We start from the raw sequence: 20,603 nt of genomic DNA, 5'->3' as shown, positions 1-20,603 counted from the left end.
AAAAAACAAAACAAAAAAAAAACAATGATTGTCCACAACATTTTTGTCATGTCTTCATGTCTGTTTGAAGGAACTGGATGAATAAAATCCATTTCTAATGCACACTTGTTATTTATGCCCACTCTGGCACATTAAAATGCATTAAACATGCATTACATATGGCAGGTACCTAAGGGTTTTCTCCCCACCTGTTGTTAAGTTTAGGACGACCCCTACTGAGGCAGTGTGGTAAATGATGTCTGCCCCCTCATTAAGGTAATGCACATTGTTACGGCAGTCGTTGCCTCGGTAACCAAACACCAGTTCAAGCACCAGGTCCTGCAGAGAAAGTAAAAGAGCGATCTCTGAGGTCATATCCATGACAACAGCACAGAGTATCAGGATGTGAAAGGACATGCATGGAGAAACTGTCTTGCAGTTCAAACAAGACAGGCAAGAAAGATCATCTAACCACTGAGGGGACAGAACAGTCTTTAATGAACATTTAATAGACTGAACAGGGGAGATAATAGAACAAGCTATCCACATCCAAACTACAAACCAAAACACTACTAAGTAATTTAAAGAATACATTACTATCTACAAAAAGATAGGGTAGCGTAGCGACAGGACAAAAAAGGAAAGGAAAGGAAATAACAATAGACAACAGGGCAGGATAGGATAGGATAGGATAGGATAGTGTTGTGAAGACAGGACAGGGCAGGAAAGGAAAGGAAAGGAAAGGACAATACACAACAGGGTGGGATAGGATAGGATAGGATGGTGCTGTGAAGGACAGGAAAGGACAGGACAGGTCAGGACTGGACAGGACAGGAAAGGAAAGGACAATACACAACAGGGCGGGATAGGATAGGATAGAATAGGATAGGATGGTGCTGTGAAGGACAGGACAGGACAGGAAAGGAAAGGAAAGGAAAGGAAAATGCACAAGAGGGGTGGGATAGGATAGGATAGGATAGGATAGGATAGGATGGTGCTGTGAAGGACAGGACAGGACAGGAAAGGAAAGGAAAGGAAAGGAAAGGAAAGGAAAGGAAAGGAAAGGACAATACACAACAGAGTGGGATGGGATAGGATAGGATAGTGTTGTGAAGGACAGGGCAGGAAAGGAAAGGAAAGGAAAGGAAAGGACAATACACAACAGGGTGGGATAGGATAGGACAGGGTAGGATAGGATAGGATGGTGCTGTGAAGGTCAGGACTGGACAGGACAGGACAGGAAAGGACAATACACAACAGGGCGTGATAGGATAGGATAGGATAGGATGGTGCTGTGAAGGAAAGGAAAGGATAGGATAGGATGGTGCTGTAAAGGACAGGTCAGGACTGGACAGGACAGGACAGGACAGGACAGGAAAGGAAAGGAAAGGACTATACACAACAGGGCGGGATAGGATAGGATAGGATAGGATAGGATAGAATAGGATGGTGCTGTGAAGGACAGGACCGGACAGGACAGGACAGGACAGGACAGGACAGGACAGGACAGGACAGGAAAGGAAAGGAAAGGAAAGGAAAGGAAAGGAAAGGAAAGGAAAGGAAAGGAAAGGAAAGGAAAGGAAAGGAAAGGAAAGGAAAGGAAAGGAAAGGAAAGGAAAGGAAAGGAAAGGAAAATGCACAAGAGGGGTGGGATAGGATAGGATAGGATAGGATAGGATAGGATAGGATAGGAAAGGATGGTGCTGTGAAGGACAGGACAGGACAGGACAGGACAGGAAAGGAAAGGAAAGGAAAGGAAAGGAAAGGAAAGGAAAGGAAAGGAAAGGAAAGGAAAGGAAAGGAAAGGAAAGGAAAGGAAAGGAAAGGAAAGGACAATACACAACAGAGTGGGATAGGATTGGATAGGATAGTGTTGTAAAGGACAGGACAGGGCAGGAAAGGAAAGGAAAGGAAAGGAAAGGAAAGGAAAGGAAAGGAAAGGAAAGGAAAGGAAAGGACAGGACATTACACAACAGGGTGGGATAGGATAGGACAGGATAGGATAGGATGGTGCTCTGAAGGACAGGAAAGGACAGGTCAGGTCAGGACAGGACAGGACAGGGCAGGACAGGACAGGACAGGAAAGGAAAGGACAATACACAACAGGGCGGGATAGGATAGGATAGGATAGGATAGGATGGTGCTTTGAAGGACAGGACCGGACAGGACAGGACAGGAAAGGAAAGGACAATGCACAAGTGGGGTGGGATAGGATAGGATGGTGCTGTGGAGGACAGGACAGGACAGGACAGGAAAGGAAAGGAAAGGAAAGGAAAGGAAAGGAAAGGAAAGGAAAGGAAAGGAAAGGAAAGGAAAGGAAAGGAAAGGATAATACACAACAGGGCGGGATAGGATAGGATAGTGCTGTGAAGGACAGGACAGGACAGGAAAGGAAAGGAAAGTCCACAAAAAATGAATGAATAATATTTGATCTGATCTGCCTATCACTCACCTCAATGGGCCTCTTTTTCTTGCCGACATTGTTGGTCTGTAGTTTCTCTGGCATTGGTGGTGCCCTGCTCACTGGGGGTCTGCCCAAAGACAAAAAAAAATCTTAATCAGTCTTAGCAGTAATAAGGTCAGACATTGACCAGGTGAAAAGGACACCAGACATCTGGCATGATTCAGTTTCACTTTAAGTTTTCATTGTAACATGTAACCCAATACAAATACAAAGTTACTGAGTCAGTTTAATATGTGATAGTTTGTGGTGTACAATAAACGTTTGGTTAAAACCTTTGTAAAATTCTGCAAATTAAGTTTATGTAAAATAAAATTAAACTTTAAACATATCAGGTAGAAAGAGGTGTAAGTGATCGGTCTAGTCTTACCTTGATCCCCTTTAAAAGCAGCATTAACACAGAGAGAGAAAACATTAGAAGTGTGTCAGTTGAGCAGTTCCTTCAAGTGCTCCAGAAAACAAAGAAGCACAACACAGGGACACTGAGAACAAAAAATACAATAAAAATTTATAAAATGTTGTCCATGATAATTTTCACTTGACAGCACAAAATGGCCCAATGAACTGGTGGAACAAGAGACCAGGGGCATCATTTATAACCATTGCGTACGTACAAAACCTGTCCTGAAAAAGGCGTATGCCACTTAAAATGCAAAAGATGAGATTAATAATAACAAACTTGGCTGGAAAATTTGCACACCTGCACGCAAATTCTGACCCATGCTTACGAACTCTTTTTCCTTGATTGATGAAATTAATGAAGCAAACAAAAATTTTAAACTTGGCTTTTATGTCGATATGAAATATTCCACTCTCGTTAATGGAGATAAGCACAACATTTTTATATTTAAAATATTAAATATTATGGCAGATACTGTTGGATTTGGTTTGACTAGGTCTAATGATAATAGTTTACTGTACAACTGCTGCTGCACAGAGGTGTTGATGTCACGTGAAGACATCTCCACAACATTATGAAATAGCCTATCACTGTATTTGAAGGACACAACTTGAAGAAAACTGTAAGATTTACACGTTTCCTTTTTAAAATACTTTGTCAGTGATGAGCCAAGTCAGACAATTGTATTTACACTGCAATAAATATATATTAAATATATACTTATATGCTTCCACTAGAAAGAGCTGAAAGATGTTCACCTCATCAGCAAAATTGCATAAATTTAATTTGATTTGAATTATTTAAACAATTAAAATACTATTGGGCCAGTTTAAAAGAATGAGATCAACTCTATTCTAAAATATTTATCCAATAACTATTTTAAACAGTTTTGTTTTTATGAATATTTAGATGCATTTATTCTAAAACAAGGATATTGGAAAAATTTATGTGTGACACAAATGGCATTTATAGTCCTTATTACCTTAATATGTATTTTACCTTTAACGGTGTTAAACATGGTTTCACGTGGACGGGAATATGCACTGAAATTTTTGAAGATGAGGTTATGCATAGTAAAACTAAACGTTGTAAGTTCCATATATGGTGATTTCAGGGAGGAGACAGGGTGGAGATGCACATACACACAATCTTTCCCTGACTGGGATTTATAAAGGGATTTTTGCCCAGATTCTGACGTCCATATGGTAATTTTGTACATACGCAAAATCTAGCTTTTATGCATACAGGTACGTACACTTTCAGGATTAAATCTATGGAGAGTTTTATAAATGAGACCCCAGTTCTATATAAAACTAGCAAAATTTATTTTCTTTACACTTAAAGAAGTAGTTCACCCAAACTTCTTACTCACCACCATGTCATCACAAACCTATATGACTTTCTTTCTTCCTTATAACACAAAAGTTGCATTTTTGAATAATATCTTATGCCAAGCTTCAAAATCACAAAAAGTTACCTTAAAAATGTCATAATGTGCTATATTTTAAGTCTTCTAAATAGTTAAGTTGCTGTTCATCTAACTCTCCATGACACATTAATGTGAGTCCCTCAGAGAAGAACTTAAATTTATATTTTGTGGAAAAAGAAATTGCTGTTTCTTAATACACTTAAAATGTAGACACAAAATGTCTATACATCTTGTCAAATTACTTTAAAAGGGGGTCATAAACTGAGAAACCAAAATTTTACTGTTAGTCTCAGTCTCACACACACGGACCGCTGGCTATACGTCTGATGCATATGGCGCATATGGCATAAGAAGTTTCAAAGTCGTCATCGGATTGGTTGAATTATGCAGAAATTCTGATTTCTGTGTAGACCTGTGTGTCAGGTTCTTTAACTTTCCACCTGGAAACAAAAATGCTGTGATGCCAAACCCCCTCAAGAAAAAAGAAAGCATCGTGTTAACAACTCTGACGACAAGTGCTTATCAGTATGCGCTTGTATCAGGCACGTATTAGTTATGGAAGTAGACTGCACAGAATCTTTAAAATACGAGAGTTCTACACACTATTCTGTTATTGTGGCAACATTTCTACACCCCAAAACGTGATGATGAACGAAACAAACTGTGATTGGTTGTTTGACATGTCAGTCAAATGGCTTCATGGGCAGGCCTTGGCCAGTGAAACTGCCATGAATTCCAGACTTTCAGACTTCAGTCAATAAACAGGCCAAACACACACTGGAAAAGGAGATCAGATTGGCAAAGAGGAATTTTTTTCTGAAAAACTAAGGACTCAACAGTGTGGAAAGGTCTTAAAGAGATCACCAACTACAAGACACCATCCCCCAGCACTGTGGAGAATCAACAACTGGCAGACGATCTGAATGAGTTTTACTGCAGGTTTGAAAAAACACCCAACATCTGTCCTGAACAGCTCTCCACACAACCATTTACACCTCCTGTAACCCCCCTCTCCCCCACACCTGCACCTCAAATCAGTGAAGACGAGGTGTACCAGGTCTTCCGGAAGCAGAAAAGGAAAAAAGCACCAGGCCCAGATTGTATACTCCAGCCTGTCTGAAATTCTGTGCTGACCAGCTGGCCCCCATCTTCACACAGATCTTCAACAGATTGCTGGAGCTGTGCGAAGTCCCTTCCTGCTTCAAACACTCCACCATAATCCCCATTCAAATGAAATCTAAAATTAGAGGACTAAATGACTACAGGCCTTTAGCTCTAATGTCTGTGGTCATGAAGTCATTTGAAAAACTGGTGCTTGCCCACCGTAAGGACATTACTGGACCCTTGCTGGATCCTCTTCAGTTTGCCTACAGAGCAAACAGGTCTGTGGACAATGCAGTCAACATGGGACAGCATTATGTTCTGCAACATCTAGACAGACTAGGGACTTATGTGAGGATCCTGTTTGTGGATTTCAGCTCCCAAATCACCTCCTTTCCAAACTAACTTAGCTCTGTGCCCACCTCGGTCTGTCAGTGAATCAACAGCTTCCTAACAGACAGGCAGCAGCTAGTGAGGCTGGGAAAACTCACATCTAGCACCCAAATCAGCACTGGAGCTCCTCAGGGCTATGTTCTCTCCCCACTGTTCTTCTCCCTGTACACCAACAACTGAACATCTAAAGACCCCACTGACCCCCCTTTTAACAACACTTAAAAATTATGAATAAATAACTCATTAAATTTTATTTGTTTCTCACACTTTGCAATGTTGTGCGTTATTTTCTGAAGCTTAAAAACGTCAGTCTACATGAAAAAGAGTAAACAAACCATTCATCTAACCATCTATCCAAACCACTTATCACTAATGTCACAAGGATACTGGAGCATATAAGTGCCAACTTCATTATTTAAAATTTCTCTGTGTGTTCAATGGAAGAAAGTAAGGTTTGGAACAGCAAGAGGGAAAATGATGGGAGAATTTTTGTTTTGGGGTGAACTAATCCTTTAATCGTCCTGAGAGAGAGTGCAGAGAGCAAAGCATGAGGAAAGTTCCAAGCAGCCAAAAAAGCAGCGTTACACTTGAAATAATTAGCGGTGGAGAGCAATAATAAAGTCACTTCAAAGCAATGACAACAATATCTGCCAGCAAAGCACTTTTAATAATGCAGTGCCATCTACTCTAAGACTGAAATTACCTGCTTTTAAACCATCTTGAGCTTAAAATAAGAGCAAAACTTTGCAACAGACTGTGGTTTATGGTAGGTTTATGGATCTGATGGCTGTTGCCATGCAGTATAGTAAACATCCAAAGAGCAGGAGAAATGACACTTTCATTGGTCTTCTTACCTGACTACGCCCTGCCTTCACATGGTGAGAGAGAGGAGAGGAGTGCAGAGACAGACAGAGGAGTAAGGGAAATTGGAAAAGACAGACATGAGGGAAGCATGTCACTCAAAGCACAAGTGTTCCATGAATTCACACTCATTGTTTTCAGTGCTTTTAACTACTGTTCAGCTCTTAATGTTCAAAATGCCCTTTTTCAGTTAAAATTGTTAATAAAACTTTTTGATACAACGTAATCTCAATTTTGATTAATCTTAAGAAATAAAAATGCTTATGCAGTAATGCAATTACAGTGGAAATCTGTAGGCAAGATAACTAAAGAAAGTAAATAAAACCCCTTTCATGTATAAATCTTGTGGCTATAGCTTTGAAACAGAATATGAACTGTAAAACAGTCTATATCAATGGTTTTTAAACTTTTTGTACTTTAAGATTGCTCTTTCTCCAAAAAAAAAAATATTTGAAGGCTATTCCAAGAAAATCCAAGAACTTCTGCTGTAATTAAAAAATAAATAAACACAAAAATACGATATCAGTTTAATGATGTACATCAATTCTTTGTAGTTTTTCCTTTGCATTTTAATTAAGATGATGTTAATATAACTACATTTAATTCATTTTCAGACTTATTGGGGCTCCCTTTTACCATAATGTTCAGTGGATGAACTTTTGGTAAGTAAGGTCCTAGTTTTCATGTTAGCCAATTTAATATTTGAATCTTGTGGTTATAAAATGAGTGAAGTCCTGGGTGGGGTTGAGAATTACTATAATAAGCCCTACAAATCCAACTCATTATATACACTAAATATATTATGAAGGGACAAACAGGTAGATGTTTGTGAAAGATGTTTTGGAGGAAAACCATATTTATTGCATCAAAATTTGTTAGTATTGTAGGATGAGGGTGGATTATTTTATCAGTTGTTTATTAATCATGCAACAATACATATTACTGTTATAGTTTACATTAATAATCACTGAGGATAACTTTGTCTAGTGCTCTTTATTAATGTTTTTAGCATGACTTTGTGAAAATGTAACTACTATAGGCTATTGAATGAAATAGCATAGACTTGGCTATTCCAAGGCTATTCCATTTTATTCTGTAATCTACTTGTTCTACAAATCTTTGTACTGGTGTTAAATGCTACTGTTTTGGCAGCGTTGATAAGGTTTCTGACAGATTTCCTTAAATTGTTTTGCATTTGCCTTAACACATGTGGTATCCTGTCAGCAATAACCTTTGGCTTTTTTATTACTGTCAGTTTAAGTGCAGGCAACGCACCGTTTCCATATATTACTATTAAACAAATAAAAACCGATAAATAAATAACAATACATTTATATTATTTACAATCCTTGGAAATAAGATAAGATAAAGAAATCCCTGACCCCAAACTTCAACTTCCCACTTGATTAACTTTCTAAAGTGTCAACCTAAGTGAAAAAAGACAATTCCAAAAACACTTATTATAGCTGGATCATTTCATACTACAAGCACTCAACATTTCTTGCAAACTGTCTAAACTTGCAGACACTCCTATAAAGAGTTTTGAACAGCAATCTAGACATTCAAAGAAAACAAATTTAATTTTTGAACTTTAAAAATTTACAGAGGTCCGAACCTCTGTACCCTCATAGCTGGCTACGAGCCTGGTTTTACCCTGAAACAGAATGTATTCTAATCACAGTGAAATAACTATGCCCATAGACCTCCGTTGTAAGTGCTTTACTGTAAATGCAATAAGCAATTCAAAATGTTTTTCTATGGTTAAAAGAAAAAAGATACAATTATTTAATCAGAAACCTTTCTGTGAAAGACAGTTTGATGTTCCACTTTGGAAAGATAGTTTGGTATTCCAATAGTATCAGTAAATCGTTTGGCTTTAGAGAGTGTGCCACCAACATGAGCTCATTCAACACAGTATATTAGTGCTAGAGTTGTGGTGAATTTGAAATACAAGAGTTTAGAGAAGAAATAAGTGGATAACTAAGAGTATTCAGTATTTCATGCTACATCTTTGACAGTGTTACTATATTTCAAAATGTAATTTACTTAAAATCTATTCATTATCATTAGTCTTTAGATGTTATTGGAAATGCAGGCTAATTTATTTTATGGCATAGAACACTGCATGTATGCAAAGTGCCAACACATCAAAAATCTAGCCAGGCGTGCATATCCCAAAAGCATCATTAGCTTACTATGGTGGAAAGTTCCATTGAAATCTGTTGATAACAACAACTTTTGGGAAAGGGACCCAAGTTCTAATAAGCAGACAACTATTTTACGAAACAGATAAATGTCCAATATTAAAAATTTGTACTAGTAAAAATTAAATAAATAAATATATAATACATGCTAACACTTCCGTATAGGGAAACCAATTATTTTCTAGTTGTTTATTAGAAGACCTTTTATTAACATATTAGCTAATTATTATTACTTATAAAGCAAATATTCAGCATAAGCATATCCAGCACCCCTAACCCTAACCTTATATCTAACCCTAACCCTAACCCAATATCTACCCCTAACCCTAACTACCTTACTATTAATAAGCAGTAAATTAGGAGTTTATTGAGGTCTTAGAATTTATTTATTTTTTGATAGAATTTTCCTTTAACATTTGGTGATGACTATTAAATATAATTGAATTTATTAGTGCTATTTCATTAATAGATGTTAATAAAGATTAACTTTAAGTTGGTGCTAGATTATCAAAAGTAATTTACATGTAAAAATGGGGAAACGGCCATGCATAAATATCCAGTTAAATTAAATCACTAACATCACTTGATAACTAATATGGTGTAAACACATATATTACATCCTTCAAAATATATTAAACATATATATATATATATATATATATATATATATATATATATATATATATATATATATATATATATATATATATATATATATATATATATATATATATATATAAATTCTGTACTTATTTAAACCCTGTTCGATTCATTAAGCTGCCAAAGAAAGGTTAGGACATGAAAAAAAGAGAAGCAATCCATGCTGCAGCCAAGGTTTTTCCATAATTCTGTACCTATATATATATATATAAATAACTGTACAGAGGGTTGATATGGACATTGCCGCCACATTGGCTGTCATTCCTAACTTACCTTTCATCTACTGACGGCTCCTTCTGTTGTAAGTGGGGTTTGACCCCCGTCATGGGTCGCATGTTTGTGGATAAGGCCTTGATTACATAGATGATCTCATTCTCCCGAGTTACATCGCTGTCATACCCTACACAGATGGAGAGACGCCTCACTTTTATATCATCACACACATTTAAATGAACATTTTATCATATGATGGATGGCTACCCTCTTTAAATCTAGATGACAGTGGACGACTGTAATAACTGTTCAATATAAATGATCTTTTTCACCTCCATCATCTTCGCTCTCGATGTCAGACTCCTCGCTGTCACACTGTCTGGCCTCTCGACAGCCCTCGGTCTCATGGCTCCAGATCATCAGACAGGTGTCAGAGCCACCGACTGACGCCAGCAAAGAGTCGTCATGTGACCAGCGCACATTAGTCACATGGGTACTGTGGGCCATGTACCGCTTAAACTTTGCATATTTTCCCTATTAAGATCAAGAAAATGTTTACATGTATGAAAGTAAATGATATATGAAAATATCTCAAATTAGAGCCACCTGCACTCAAAAAAGGCTAAACATCTGTCATTTGTTTAAGTGCATTTTTATATAGAGTATAGCCAAAAATCATGGTTTCTGAATTTTAGTACAGTTTTTAGTAAATAACAAAATATAAAGCATTAAAAAGACATCAGGATAAAATGTACTCACAGTAAATAAACTAAATTAAACATTGACTAACAAAGTGTTGTTAGTTCTAAACTAAGTAAAAAAAATGATAATTATATACATATATATATATATATATATATATATTGTTTGTTTGTTTGTTATATAATTTGAGAAAAACTAATATATTTGTCTGTGACAAATACTTTTCCAAAGTATCATTTTTCAGAGTTTACATAATAATCTAATCTAACAATCAAATTAATCTTGATCCAAAAAAAAAAAAAATTAATAAATAAAAATCAATTAAAAAAATCAATAAACAAAATTTTAATATCATGGTAAATATCATCTATCATTTATTTTACTTCAATGAAAGGTTAGAATTTTGTGATTTTTTTTGTTAAAACAATGCAGATTTATTTTCATAGCCGTCTTTGCTCATAATTATCAAGGGTGCCAATATTAGTGGAGGGCACTGTATATCTAAATCTCTTCTTTTGTAATTCACAGTTTAAAAAAAGATTTTAAATTTTTTTAGATGAATGATGAAGTATGAGGGATAGTAATAATAAGTGATTAAATAACATATTCTTAACCTTGACTGGATGTTTAAAGAGCTTGACATATCCAAGGTCGTCCCCAGTTGCTAGCAACTTCCTGTCATTGCTAAGACATGCAGAAGTAACTTCGGTAACTTCACTGACCACAGGCCAAATTCCCTCACAGGAACTTCCAAGCACACATGTCCATGTGCTCCAGTCGATCTTATCCACCTGAGGAAAGAAAGGCAGTGTGGAAAAAAAAATCATCAAAACACAAACTAATTGAATTCCTATAAAACCAAGTGTCCGCCTAACCAGAACAATATGTAGAGTTTGTTTTAAAGCTGTATGTTGTACAAAAAACTGGCATCGAGCAACGCTTTTAATAAAAATGAATTGGCAGCATACATTTCAATATTAAAATCCAATTCAATCCAACAAAGACTGTAGCCAAAATGCCTCCTACAGAAGCTGTGCACTTAGTTGAAGATCAGAAACACTGTCAGTTCTTACTAAATCTTAAGTTATTAACATAAGCGTTCACTGTCTGTCCCAACGTAGCCGTGGCCTTAAGCACGGCCTAATTCCCTGCCACCAAATTTAGAGACAAGCTAATGAAAAGTGGGCCATGTTCTTGCCCTTAAGAGTGCCCTTCCCCTCTCAGGGTGACACACGGTGAGATGTTCAGGATCCATACCTCTGTAGCAGGAATGGTTTGCTTCTTCCCACGAGGGGCCTCAAAAAATAGCTGCTCCTTTGCCGATGTGTTGACCTGCAAAAGCTTCCCTAATACAAGAAAACAGAAAAGAGATGCTCAGATGTAACGAAACTTTTTCCTGTCTTAATTTATTTTTGTTACTGTTCAAGGACTTTTTATACATACAGTAGATTGTATTGCCCTTGACCTAAACTTAGGCCCAATCACAATTCTGTTTTATACCCCTTCCCCTACCCCTGTGCCTACCCCTTCCCCTTGTCCCATAAAACTGAGTGTTGAGGGGTAGGGGAGAAAATATTCCCCTAAGGATTGGGACACCACTACCATGACGTCACACGCCATCATTCGTCATCTAGCTCTTACAATACACACATATACTGGTGGTCATTAGAGCCTTTAATTATCGTTCTGTGTTAATGAGCTGCTTACTGACACACATGACATGAAACATAGATCGGAAGCCACGCAGCTCACACATCCAGGAGAAAACAAACTTGTCAACGCTGCCCCACGACTTTTATTAAATACAGTTTAAATACTGAATCGCTACATTATATTTTCCAGCGACGAGAGGATACAATCGCTGTTTTTAAGTAAACTCACTCTAAAAAGACGCGAATACACGCAACTTCTCTCTCTCTCTCTCTCTCGAATCGACAATATTTGAGAAAATGGTTTAGCGATTTTTAATTATTGGGGGGATTAGCCCGCATCAATGTCTATGGCAGTTATCGCCCTGATCAGACATATGCTCTGGCACTATCATGCAGTCTGTAATGATATGACGTTAGCAAATATTAGTGATTTTCTGCAAACATTTCTTTGAGTAACATGACAATTAATATGAACTCACAATTGAATGTAACAAAACAATTGATTACTTTTCGCTAAAATCTTTATTTATGCCAAAAAAGCTTACTTTTATGTGTCTTTTTGTTTGCTGTAGCAGCCATTTTGCCGAGATAATTCATACCCCTTCGTCTGAAGTGTGATCCCGAAAAAGGGCTATCTGGCCCTTCGCCTCCAACCAAAAGAGAATCGAGACACCCCTACCCCTTCACGTGAACGCGCGAAACGGAGGGGTAGGGGAAAGGGGAAGGGCTAAGGGGTAGAATTGGGATTGGGCCTTTCAATCAGACTCAATCATAGATGAACAATTGCACAATACAACAAATCATGAACAACAAGATGATGTAAAATCAACAATGAATCAAAATCGCTTGAAAAATCCAATAATTAAGTGTTCCAGCTTGCATACTCTTAACCATAGTAATTAACAGAACATGGATGACAAGAACACACAAGAGATATTTTTTACTTCAACTGGTCTCCCACAACTCAAATCCCCCACTCACACTAAAGATGAATGACTTCTGGTCGCTTGGTTGCAGCAAAACTTCCCTTGACTACTTTGCTCTCTGAAATACAGCGTTTGTGTCCTGTATCCATCTCACCTCTCTTGTCCCAGTCCAGATGGGTGATGTAGTTCATGGAGCCTTTGCACACACCAACCCTCTTGCTGCTCATCACGTTGTAAATATCCACAAAACTGTCACCTGATGCCACAGCCAAATACTTGCCTGTTACTGTAACAAAAATCAATTTTTCAGTTTTGAGCCTTAACACGACCCAGCTATCATATTCTTATTAATATGTTAATATATTCCTGCAACTATTTGTTAATTAGGTTAGCATATGTGAATGTACATCATACTGACTAGATCAGATGAAAGAATTCTTGTTTTTCAGTACTCAAAGCATTTCCATTGTACTGATATTAGTGTGTTAACTAACCAGGAGAGAAGCGGATTTCTGAAATGATGTCTTTGCGGTGCTGAAATGACACCAGGTCTTCAAGAGTGTCTGCGTTGACGATGAGGAAGCTGCCATCATTGAGTCCCACAGCCAGAGCTTTCCCATCTGGAGAGAAGCAGCAACATCGCCCACCTGCACAAAGTGGTAAGTGTTAAATTCTGTCTCATCAAGCATGACAGCTACACAGATTTATAGCCACATATGAATATCGAACAATGGCCAGGGTAGTAAGCAAAGGGTTAGTTTAAATACCACCCATTATTTATTCAACCTCACATTGTTCCAAACCTGTAAGACTTTCGTTCTTCCGTGAAATGTAAAAAGAGAAGTTCAGCAGAATGTTCACGATGCTCTCTTCCGAACAATAAAAGTAAAGTTGCATTCACAAAGAACACTTTTCCATTGTTTTTCTATGGTATTATGCTAAAAAAGACTCACACTCGCATCTTGCGAGTTCATTCATGATTTGGTGTCCTAATAACACAGCATTTAAAATAAGTTCAACTTAAAAAAATAAAATAAAAACCTTGGGGCCTTGCGATTTTCGGCCACAAAGGTAACAAACAACTGTGAACAACAACAACAAAAACACAACATAAAGGTTAAACAAGATCCCTAAATTCATGTGTAGCATTTGAAATTTTTTTATAGGATTTTAAAATCGGCCATAACATTAATATAATGTTGGCCATAACATGAAATTCTGTCGTTAATTACACACTCTGATGTGACTCCAAACCTGATTGATTCCAACATGGCATGTTCGAATATGCAGAAATGCAAATGAGAAACTAAGAAGACTAAATTAAAGGGGAAGCTTTCAGCAAATATCGATCTGTTTTTGGTAAAAAGATGAAAGAACAAACGTCGAATTTTGAATTTTTGAATCCCAATGGTCTATGTGGACAGAATTTAAATTTTCGGGTGAAATCTCTTGAACCCATTACACAATCCTCTAATCGCTGTCAAATAAGTTTTAGTTGTTCATTATCCAAGTAAATATACAAAAACCCAGTGTACTCTCAGGATAATAATCATAAAATAATTTAATTAGAGTTGATGAAGAGTCGATAGTTCATCTTAAGGATCTGGTCTATCAAGCATTATTTGATTAAATCACTGGTCTTCAGAGTATCCTATATGTATGAACAGCAGTCGTTACTTTACAAAAATGAACTACAACCATCCCCTTAAGAGATTCTGCCCTCAGGCAATCAATATACTCTTAGGGCTAATTTGCATGCTGAGTGTTCTTCACTTAAGTTATATTTTTCAGAACAAATTGAGTTTCTGAAGCATAACGAGGTCAAGCATTGTGTATGCTAAGCTTGGAATACAAATCACAAGACGAGCACATAGATAAGCATATTTATGATCAGACAGGGGGGTGTTTTGTAGACAGTAATGCATGTGTGCTTTGAAATTTATGTCACTGAGAAACAAGCTAGTGAAGAACTGTAGCTGGTCATACAGTTATTTCTCCTTGTTACATCATAGTAGTTACCCTTAGCATGGTTTAATTGCTGTAAGGTTGTAATATTATAAGAATGGAATACATCCCATGTCTTTATATGACATGCTTTCTTCTGCAGAACACAAAAGAAGACTATATAAAAATTAAATTTTGGTTACCACTGACATTTACTGTATGGAAATAAACCTAGAAAACACACATTTCTCAAAACATGCTCCACAGAAGAAAGAAAGTTTGGAAATACATGAGGGTGGGTAAATGATGACAGCTTTTGTGGTCCCTTCTTTTTCACAAGGGAAAATTACCAATATTTTTTTCCACTGAAGTAAAAAAAAAAAAACATTTCAACCCTCTAAAACTAGTGAAACTGTGAAACTAGTTCAATGACGCATTTTTTTGGAAAATTAATGATAAAATAAAAAAATTATTTATTTGCAAAACCACATTGTACAGTATCTTAATTTTAGGGTATCAGTTAAATACATTGTGAAGTGATGTGACATTCAGCCAAGTATGGAGACCCATAGTCAGAATTCGTGCTCTGCATTTAACCCATCCAAAGTGTGCACACACACACACACACACACACACACACACACACACACACAGCAGTGAACACACACACACACTGTGAACCCACACCCGGAACAGTTGGGGGTTCAGTGACTTGCTCAAAGGCACCTAAGTCATGGTATTGCCAGCCCGAGATTCGAACCCACAACCCTAGGGTTAGGAGTCAAACTCTCTAACCAATAGGCCACGACTTCCCCCCTAACTGCCCTAGCCCATTGTTCCAAATCATTCTTGTCACTGTATACGGTTTAAAGAGATTATTGAGCTTTACTTTTGTTCTTATAATAATATTTGTTAATCATTTAAATTTGTAATTGTACTTGTTACACTACTATAGTTGGCTAATAATAACACTTATTTATACAAGATTACAAGTAACAAGCACTAAACAAACCTCTAATCCTAAACCTATAGTTAGTACACACTCTTAATTACTATTGCTCAGTACTCACTAATTACACTGCAACACGGACACATTAAAAGAAAGTGTGACCCAATATTTTATTAAGGCCTCTGAACACATGGAAAAAGTTGCAGATTCTAATGAGTATTGGTAAGCATCTTCTTACCTTTCTTGAGTTTGCGTACGGCGAGCATGCAGTGGCTGGGGGACAGATCCCATATGCGCAGGGTCTTATCATCGCTCACAGTGGCACACAGTGGCAGATGCGGATGAGTGGCAAGACCCCAGACCTCACCCTCCATGTGACCCTAAATACAGCCCATACACACACACACACACGTTTGTTTTTGTGAAAAGTGGGGACATCCCATAGGCGTAATGGTTTTTATAATGTAGAAACTGTATATTCTATCGCCCTTCACCAACTCTACCCCTAACCCTAACAGGAATCTTTGTGCAGTTGTACTTTCTCAAAAAAACCTCATTCTGTATGATTTATAAGCGTTTTGAAAAATGGGGACATGGGTTATGTCCTCATAAGTCACCCTCTCCTTGTAATACCTGTGTCATACCCATGTCATTATACAGAGTTGTGTCCTGATATGACACAAAAACATGCCCACACACACACACACACATTATTTAATACTAACACATCACCATAACTGTCATTCTTTTCAGCACAACCACATCTCCTTTCTTATGCTCATGACAGACAATAAGTTAGCAAATTACATCAAGCTTTTTCCGCCAGAAAAGAATTTAAAAGAGTACATCCACATTTTTCTAGTCAGCATGGTGGCAGTGATTCATCAAATGATGGAGAAGACCATTATAACTGGACATATATCCAGACACATGGTGTTAAATAGCTGATTCAGGACCCTGGAACACAGTGGGGGAGTGATGCTGTACAGTCCTAGTAAAGTACACCAGATCATGATAGTCTGCCGTATCCTCTGCATTCTCTACCTCACAGTCTATACCTAGTTTGCGTTTCTTTTTAGCAAATCCGAAGCTAAAATAATCTACATGCAAATAAACAATTCTGTCAGCAGGCACAATTCATTTTGAGAAAATTTTCCCTAGATTAGTCTGACGCATCCAAGGGATCCATAAAAAGTTTTCCGGAAAAGCATTTCGGAGAGCAATAAACAAGAATTCAATCAAGCTCAAATGTTTTCTAGCAGCAAGTAGGACCTATAAAAATCTATGACTAAGGATTTCTAAATGCATAGTTTTGTTGTTGTTTCTGTTCATTTCTACGCCGTACTAATGCTTGATAGATTAACAAGCTCACATAAAGCAAAGAAGGGTTTGCACCAACCAATACAGAACATTTAGTAGGTAAACAATGACTTCAATAAGCACCAACCTGTAATTAATCACTGTTTCTGATTCTAAAACTCAAGCCAGAAAGACACACATTTCATCATTGCCCAAAAACCAACTATTTTGCTAAACCATGGCAGTCTGAGTACAGAAATACTGGAAAATGACTAGTTTTGCCCAGTCTGCAGTTACTGCCGTTTACAATTTATTACATAACGACAGCCTCGGACCATTTTGTTCATCTCTGAAGTGGAACTGGAGCAATTTAGTTCCAGTGATGATGGCAAAACTCTGTTGTGCAGAACACAACATTACAGAGTGGTTCAGTGGTGAGGGCAGGTGGAGAGACAGACACTTGACTTGACTGACTCATTCATTCTCAGGGTCATTTACGGGTGCTGCTGTAAGGAAAAAATGATCTTTAAAAGTAGATTTGTATTTCTAGGAAAAGAATAACACTTTTTGCAAGACAATGATAAGGAGAAAAGAGTAAAAAAAAGAAAAAAAAAACAAGTCAGAAAAAAATTAGATTTACAAGAAGAGTCACAGTTTATTATGCAAAGAAAAAAACAAATGGCAAACTTAAATCTGAATTTTCTAAAACAAAATTGGTTCTTAACATCTGGAGAACTTTATATTGTTCAAACAAAATTAAACACAATAGAAAAAATGTCTTGAAACCACCCTACCAATGTTTATATTACTATGCAAAATTACTATACTAAGTAAGGGACAATGTACATCCAGCCAGTTGTTATCTCAGAATAAACCCTGACAGGGTGATCCGAACCCCTGACGCCAAGTGGAGAGGTCTTGTATCAGTCTGAGGGAGTTTATTCTGAGATAACAACCGGCTGGATGTACATTATGCCGCTTATTTCACGCCTAAAAAAAAAGTTTTTTACCATATATGTTTAAATTAATGCTGAAGTTTTCAATTGTTACAGTACATGTGGTGGTGGATTGTTTGCGATCAGAAGATAGCAACAGACTGTCAATGTTAGCGTAGTGAAGCATATAAGTGGTACCGGTCAAGATAACTCGTAGTACCTGGATGAGCAGTGTGTTATTCAATTTGGTGGTTGTTATCTGGGAATAACATACCGCTGGATGGCACTATTAACCAATCAGAATCAAGTATTCCACAGAGCCATGTTATAATAGTATATAAACCATCAACCACAAGATCAACCAATAAAACATCAGCCCTTCTAAAAGGTTTTAATGTAGTGTGACGAGTCAGCTGCCTCCCCCCTAATTATCATCGGCACCCTGTCCTAAATCACCGCCCTTCACCATGATCCCGAAAGGCTCCCAGGGCTAGCGGTGTGTGATGGGGTACACCTGATGGAAATGGAGCCTCATCACCGCCGCTGTTTAAAAGCCCAACGCGCCTCTCCTTGAGAGACCTGTCTCTTCCCCATGCTTCCTCGTGGGTCCAGGAAGGGTGCGTTGAGGGATTCCCGTGCCACCAAAGACGGACTTGTGGTCCGGACGAGAACCTCACCCATTTACACCCGTTTACACAGCCATTAGGCCAGGATACCGTGGACCGAAGAGGGGAGCGCGTGTGTCTGCCGGACTCCGACCCTTACCTGGACCATTCCTCCACCAGACACCAGATTCCCTGTTGTTTTGGACACTCTCCCCCTTTTTGGACACTCTCCCCCTGTTTTGGACACTTTTTTCCGTGTTTTGCTTTATTTTCTGTTAATAAAAGCCCCTCCTAGGCCTGACGCCACCCCCAATGTGTCTGTCGTTTGCTCCTTGCGCCACAATATGTTTCTAGAAGCTATTTTTAAACGGTTGGTTTTTTTTTACGGTTGTGTAATACATATTTCCAGCTCACTGATAATAACAAACAGAACCAGGTGTTGTCAGACATATCAAAGAGGCTTTTTTAGAATTGAATAAAAAAACATTCATGCTGTTGCACAAGATATATGCAGACAGTTTCAGTCCTAGTCTAATGATTGCCGGGCCAAGTAGTTGTAAAATCCTTTATAAACACATACCTGTGACCTATAAACACCAGTATTACTGCACAGCTGCATTGGTTTCTTGGTGCTTCTGTGTGTTGCTTGGTAACTCTTTGGCTAAACATTACTGGAGAACTTCACATTCTGCCTATTAACTTCCCTAAAATGACTGTAAACCATGGCTTCCTTGGGCTTAATGCTTTAATGTATGCACATGGCTTATTCACAAGTGCATAATTTACTGTAATTGAGGGAAGGCATGAATCTGTTAAGCCTCTTATTTTTCAACAATTTAGTTCATTAGGGAAAAACACAGTAATAATTTTCAAACAATCCTTTGTATAGTCATATTTCACAGAGTCCACAATACCCCCCCCCCCCCACACACACACACACACACACACTCACACACAATGATTAATGGCATGTCATGCTAATCTAACAAATGAATCTGTGCCTTACCTGAACCAGAAGAGTAATGGGCCCATTTTTGTCCACCTCCAGAATCTCTCCGTTCTTTGTTCCTACAAGAATATGCCCATGACCCAACGATATGGCACGAATGGAGGGGTTGTCCTCTAAAAGCAAACCTGCAGGAAGGGACGTGTTATAAATAAACACCCATCCATGACCTTGGCTTTTCTATTTATTAAACACACTGAATGTACTTTGAGAATGCATGGAGGTTTTTATCCTCAATGGCTTTAATTTAAGTTATTCACACTGTTGAAGCTAAACAGCAAAAACAGTGTCTTTATTAGTATTTTTGTCTTGTTTTCCAGTAAAAAAAAAATGCTGTACAACTGTACAACATATTAAAAAAAGATAGACAGACAGACAGACTGTCTTTTAAATAATGCAAGAGACGTCTTCACCTTTGGAGCCTGGGGCAAGCACCGCTCGTTTAATGGCATATGTCTTGAGGCATCTCTCAAACGTGTCGTCCCACAAAGCCACTATTCCATCCTTTCCACCCGTCACAAAACCCTTATAAACAATACATTCACATTATATTTCTGAAATATTTAAAGGGATAGTAACTCAATCTTATTTCCTATTTGAAGCTAAATCTGATACCTTCTCCAGGGCGTGCATGCTAAAAACAGGCCCATCATGAGCTTTGACGGTTTTCACCAGGAACATTTCTCTCCAGATGCAGATGTCTCCAGCGCAGGTTCCTGAGAACACCATTTCTTCCGTCCAGCCATATACCGCGCTCATCATTGTTTCGGTTTTTCCCATGCTGCCCTTCTTTCCAATCAGCCCACCTCCTGAAAACAGCAATGGTTTGTAAGATGATCTCTGACTGGGGAAGTGTAGTAATTCACATACTCCAAAAGACATGC

The 20,603-nt window shown here is 37.8% G+C and overlaps 1 protein-coding gene across 5 annotated transcripts in view; it reads right to left on the bottom strand.

The window, feature by feature from the left end:
- eml5 (EMAP like 5) overlaps positions 1-20,603 on the bottom strand; it is an 81,765-nt gene that overhangs the window by 8,667 nt on the left and 52,495 nt on the right. For 3 of the 5 annotated variants that reach the window (XR_003294128.1, XM_026285533.1, XM_026285536.1), the window contains 14 exons: positions 20,335-20,528; positions 20,133-20,244; positions 19,720-19,847; positions 16,113-16,254; positions 13,476-13,628; positions 13,136-13,267; positions 11,661-11,749; positions 11,018-11,194; positions 10,034-10,235; positions 9,762-9,888; positions 6,618-6,632; positions 2,811-2,819; positions 2,432-2,510; positions 189-318 (listed from right to left, as the gene is read on the bottom strand). Coding sequence is in view for 4 of the 5 variants with exons in the window: in XM_026285533.1 (XP_026141318.1) it covers positions 189-318; positions 2,432-2,510; positions 2,811-2,819; positions 6,618-6,632; positions 9,762-9,888; positions 10,034-10,235; positions 11,018-11,194; positions 11,661-11,749; positions 13,136-13,267; positions 13,476-13,628; positions 16,113-16,254; positions 19,720-19,847; positions 20,133-20,244; positions 20,335-20,528 (1,689 nt within the window). In the remaining variant the exon portion in view is untranslated. The remainder of the gene's footprint in view (positions 1-188; positions 319-2,431; positions 2,511-2,810; positions 2,820-6,617; positions 6,633-9,761; positions 9,889-10,033; positions 10,236-11,017; positions 11,195-11,660; positions 11,750-13,135; positions 13,268-13,475; positions 13,629-16,112; positions 16,255-19,719; positions 19,848-20,132; positions 20,245-20,334; positions 20,529-20,603) is intronic. The other 2 variants (XM_026285535.1, XM_026285537.1) reach the window with 1 other exon arrangement.

The sequence above is a fragment of the Carassius auratus genome, chromosome 17 (assembly GCF_003368295.1).
Source record: "Carassius auratus strain Wakin chromosome 17, ASM336829v1, whole genome shotgun sequence".
Taxonomy (NCBI): Eukaryota; Metazoa; Chordata; class Actinopteri; order Cypriniformes; family Cyprinidae; genus Carassius; species Carassius auratus.
The sequence above is the reverse complement of the archived record's forward strand: the minus strand, read 5'-3'. Positions and strand labels throughout refer to the sequence as shown.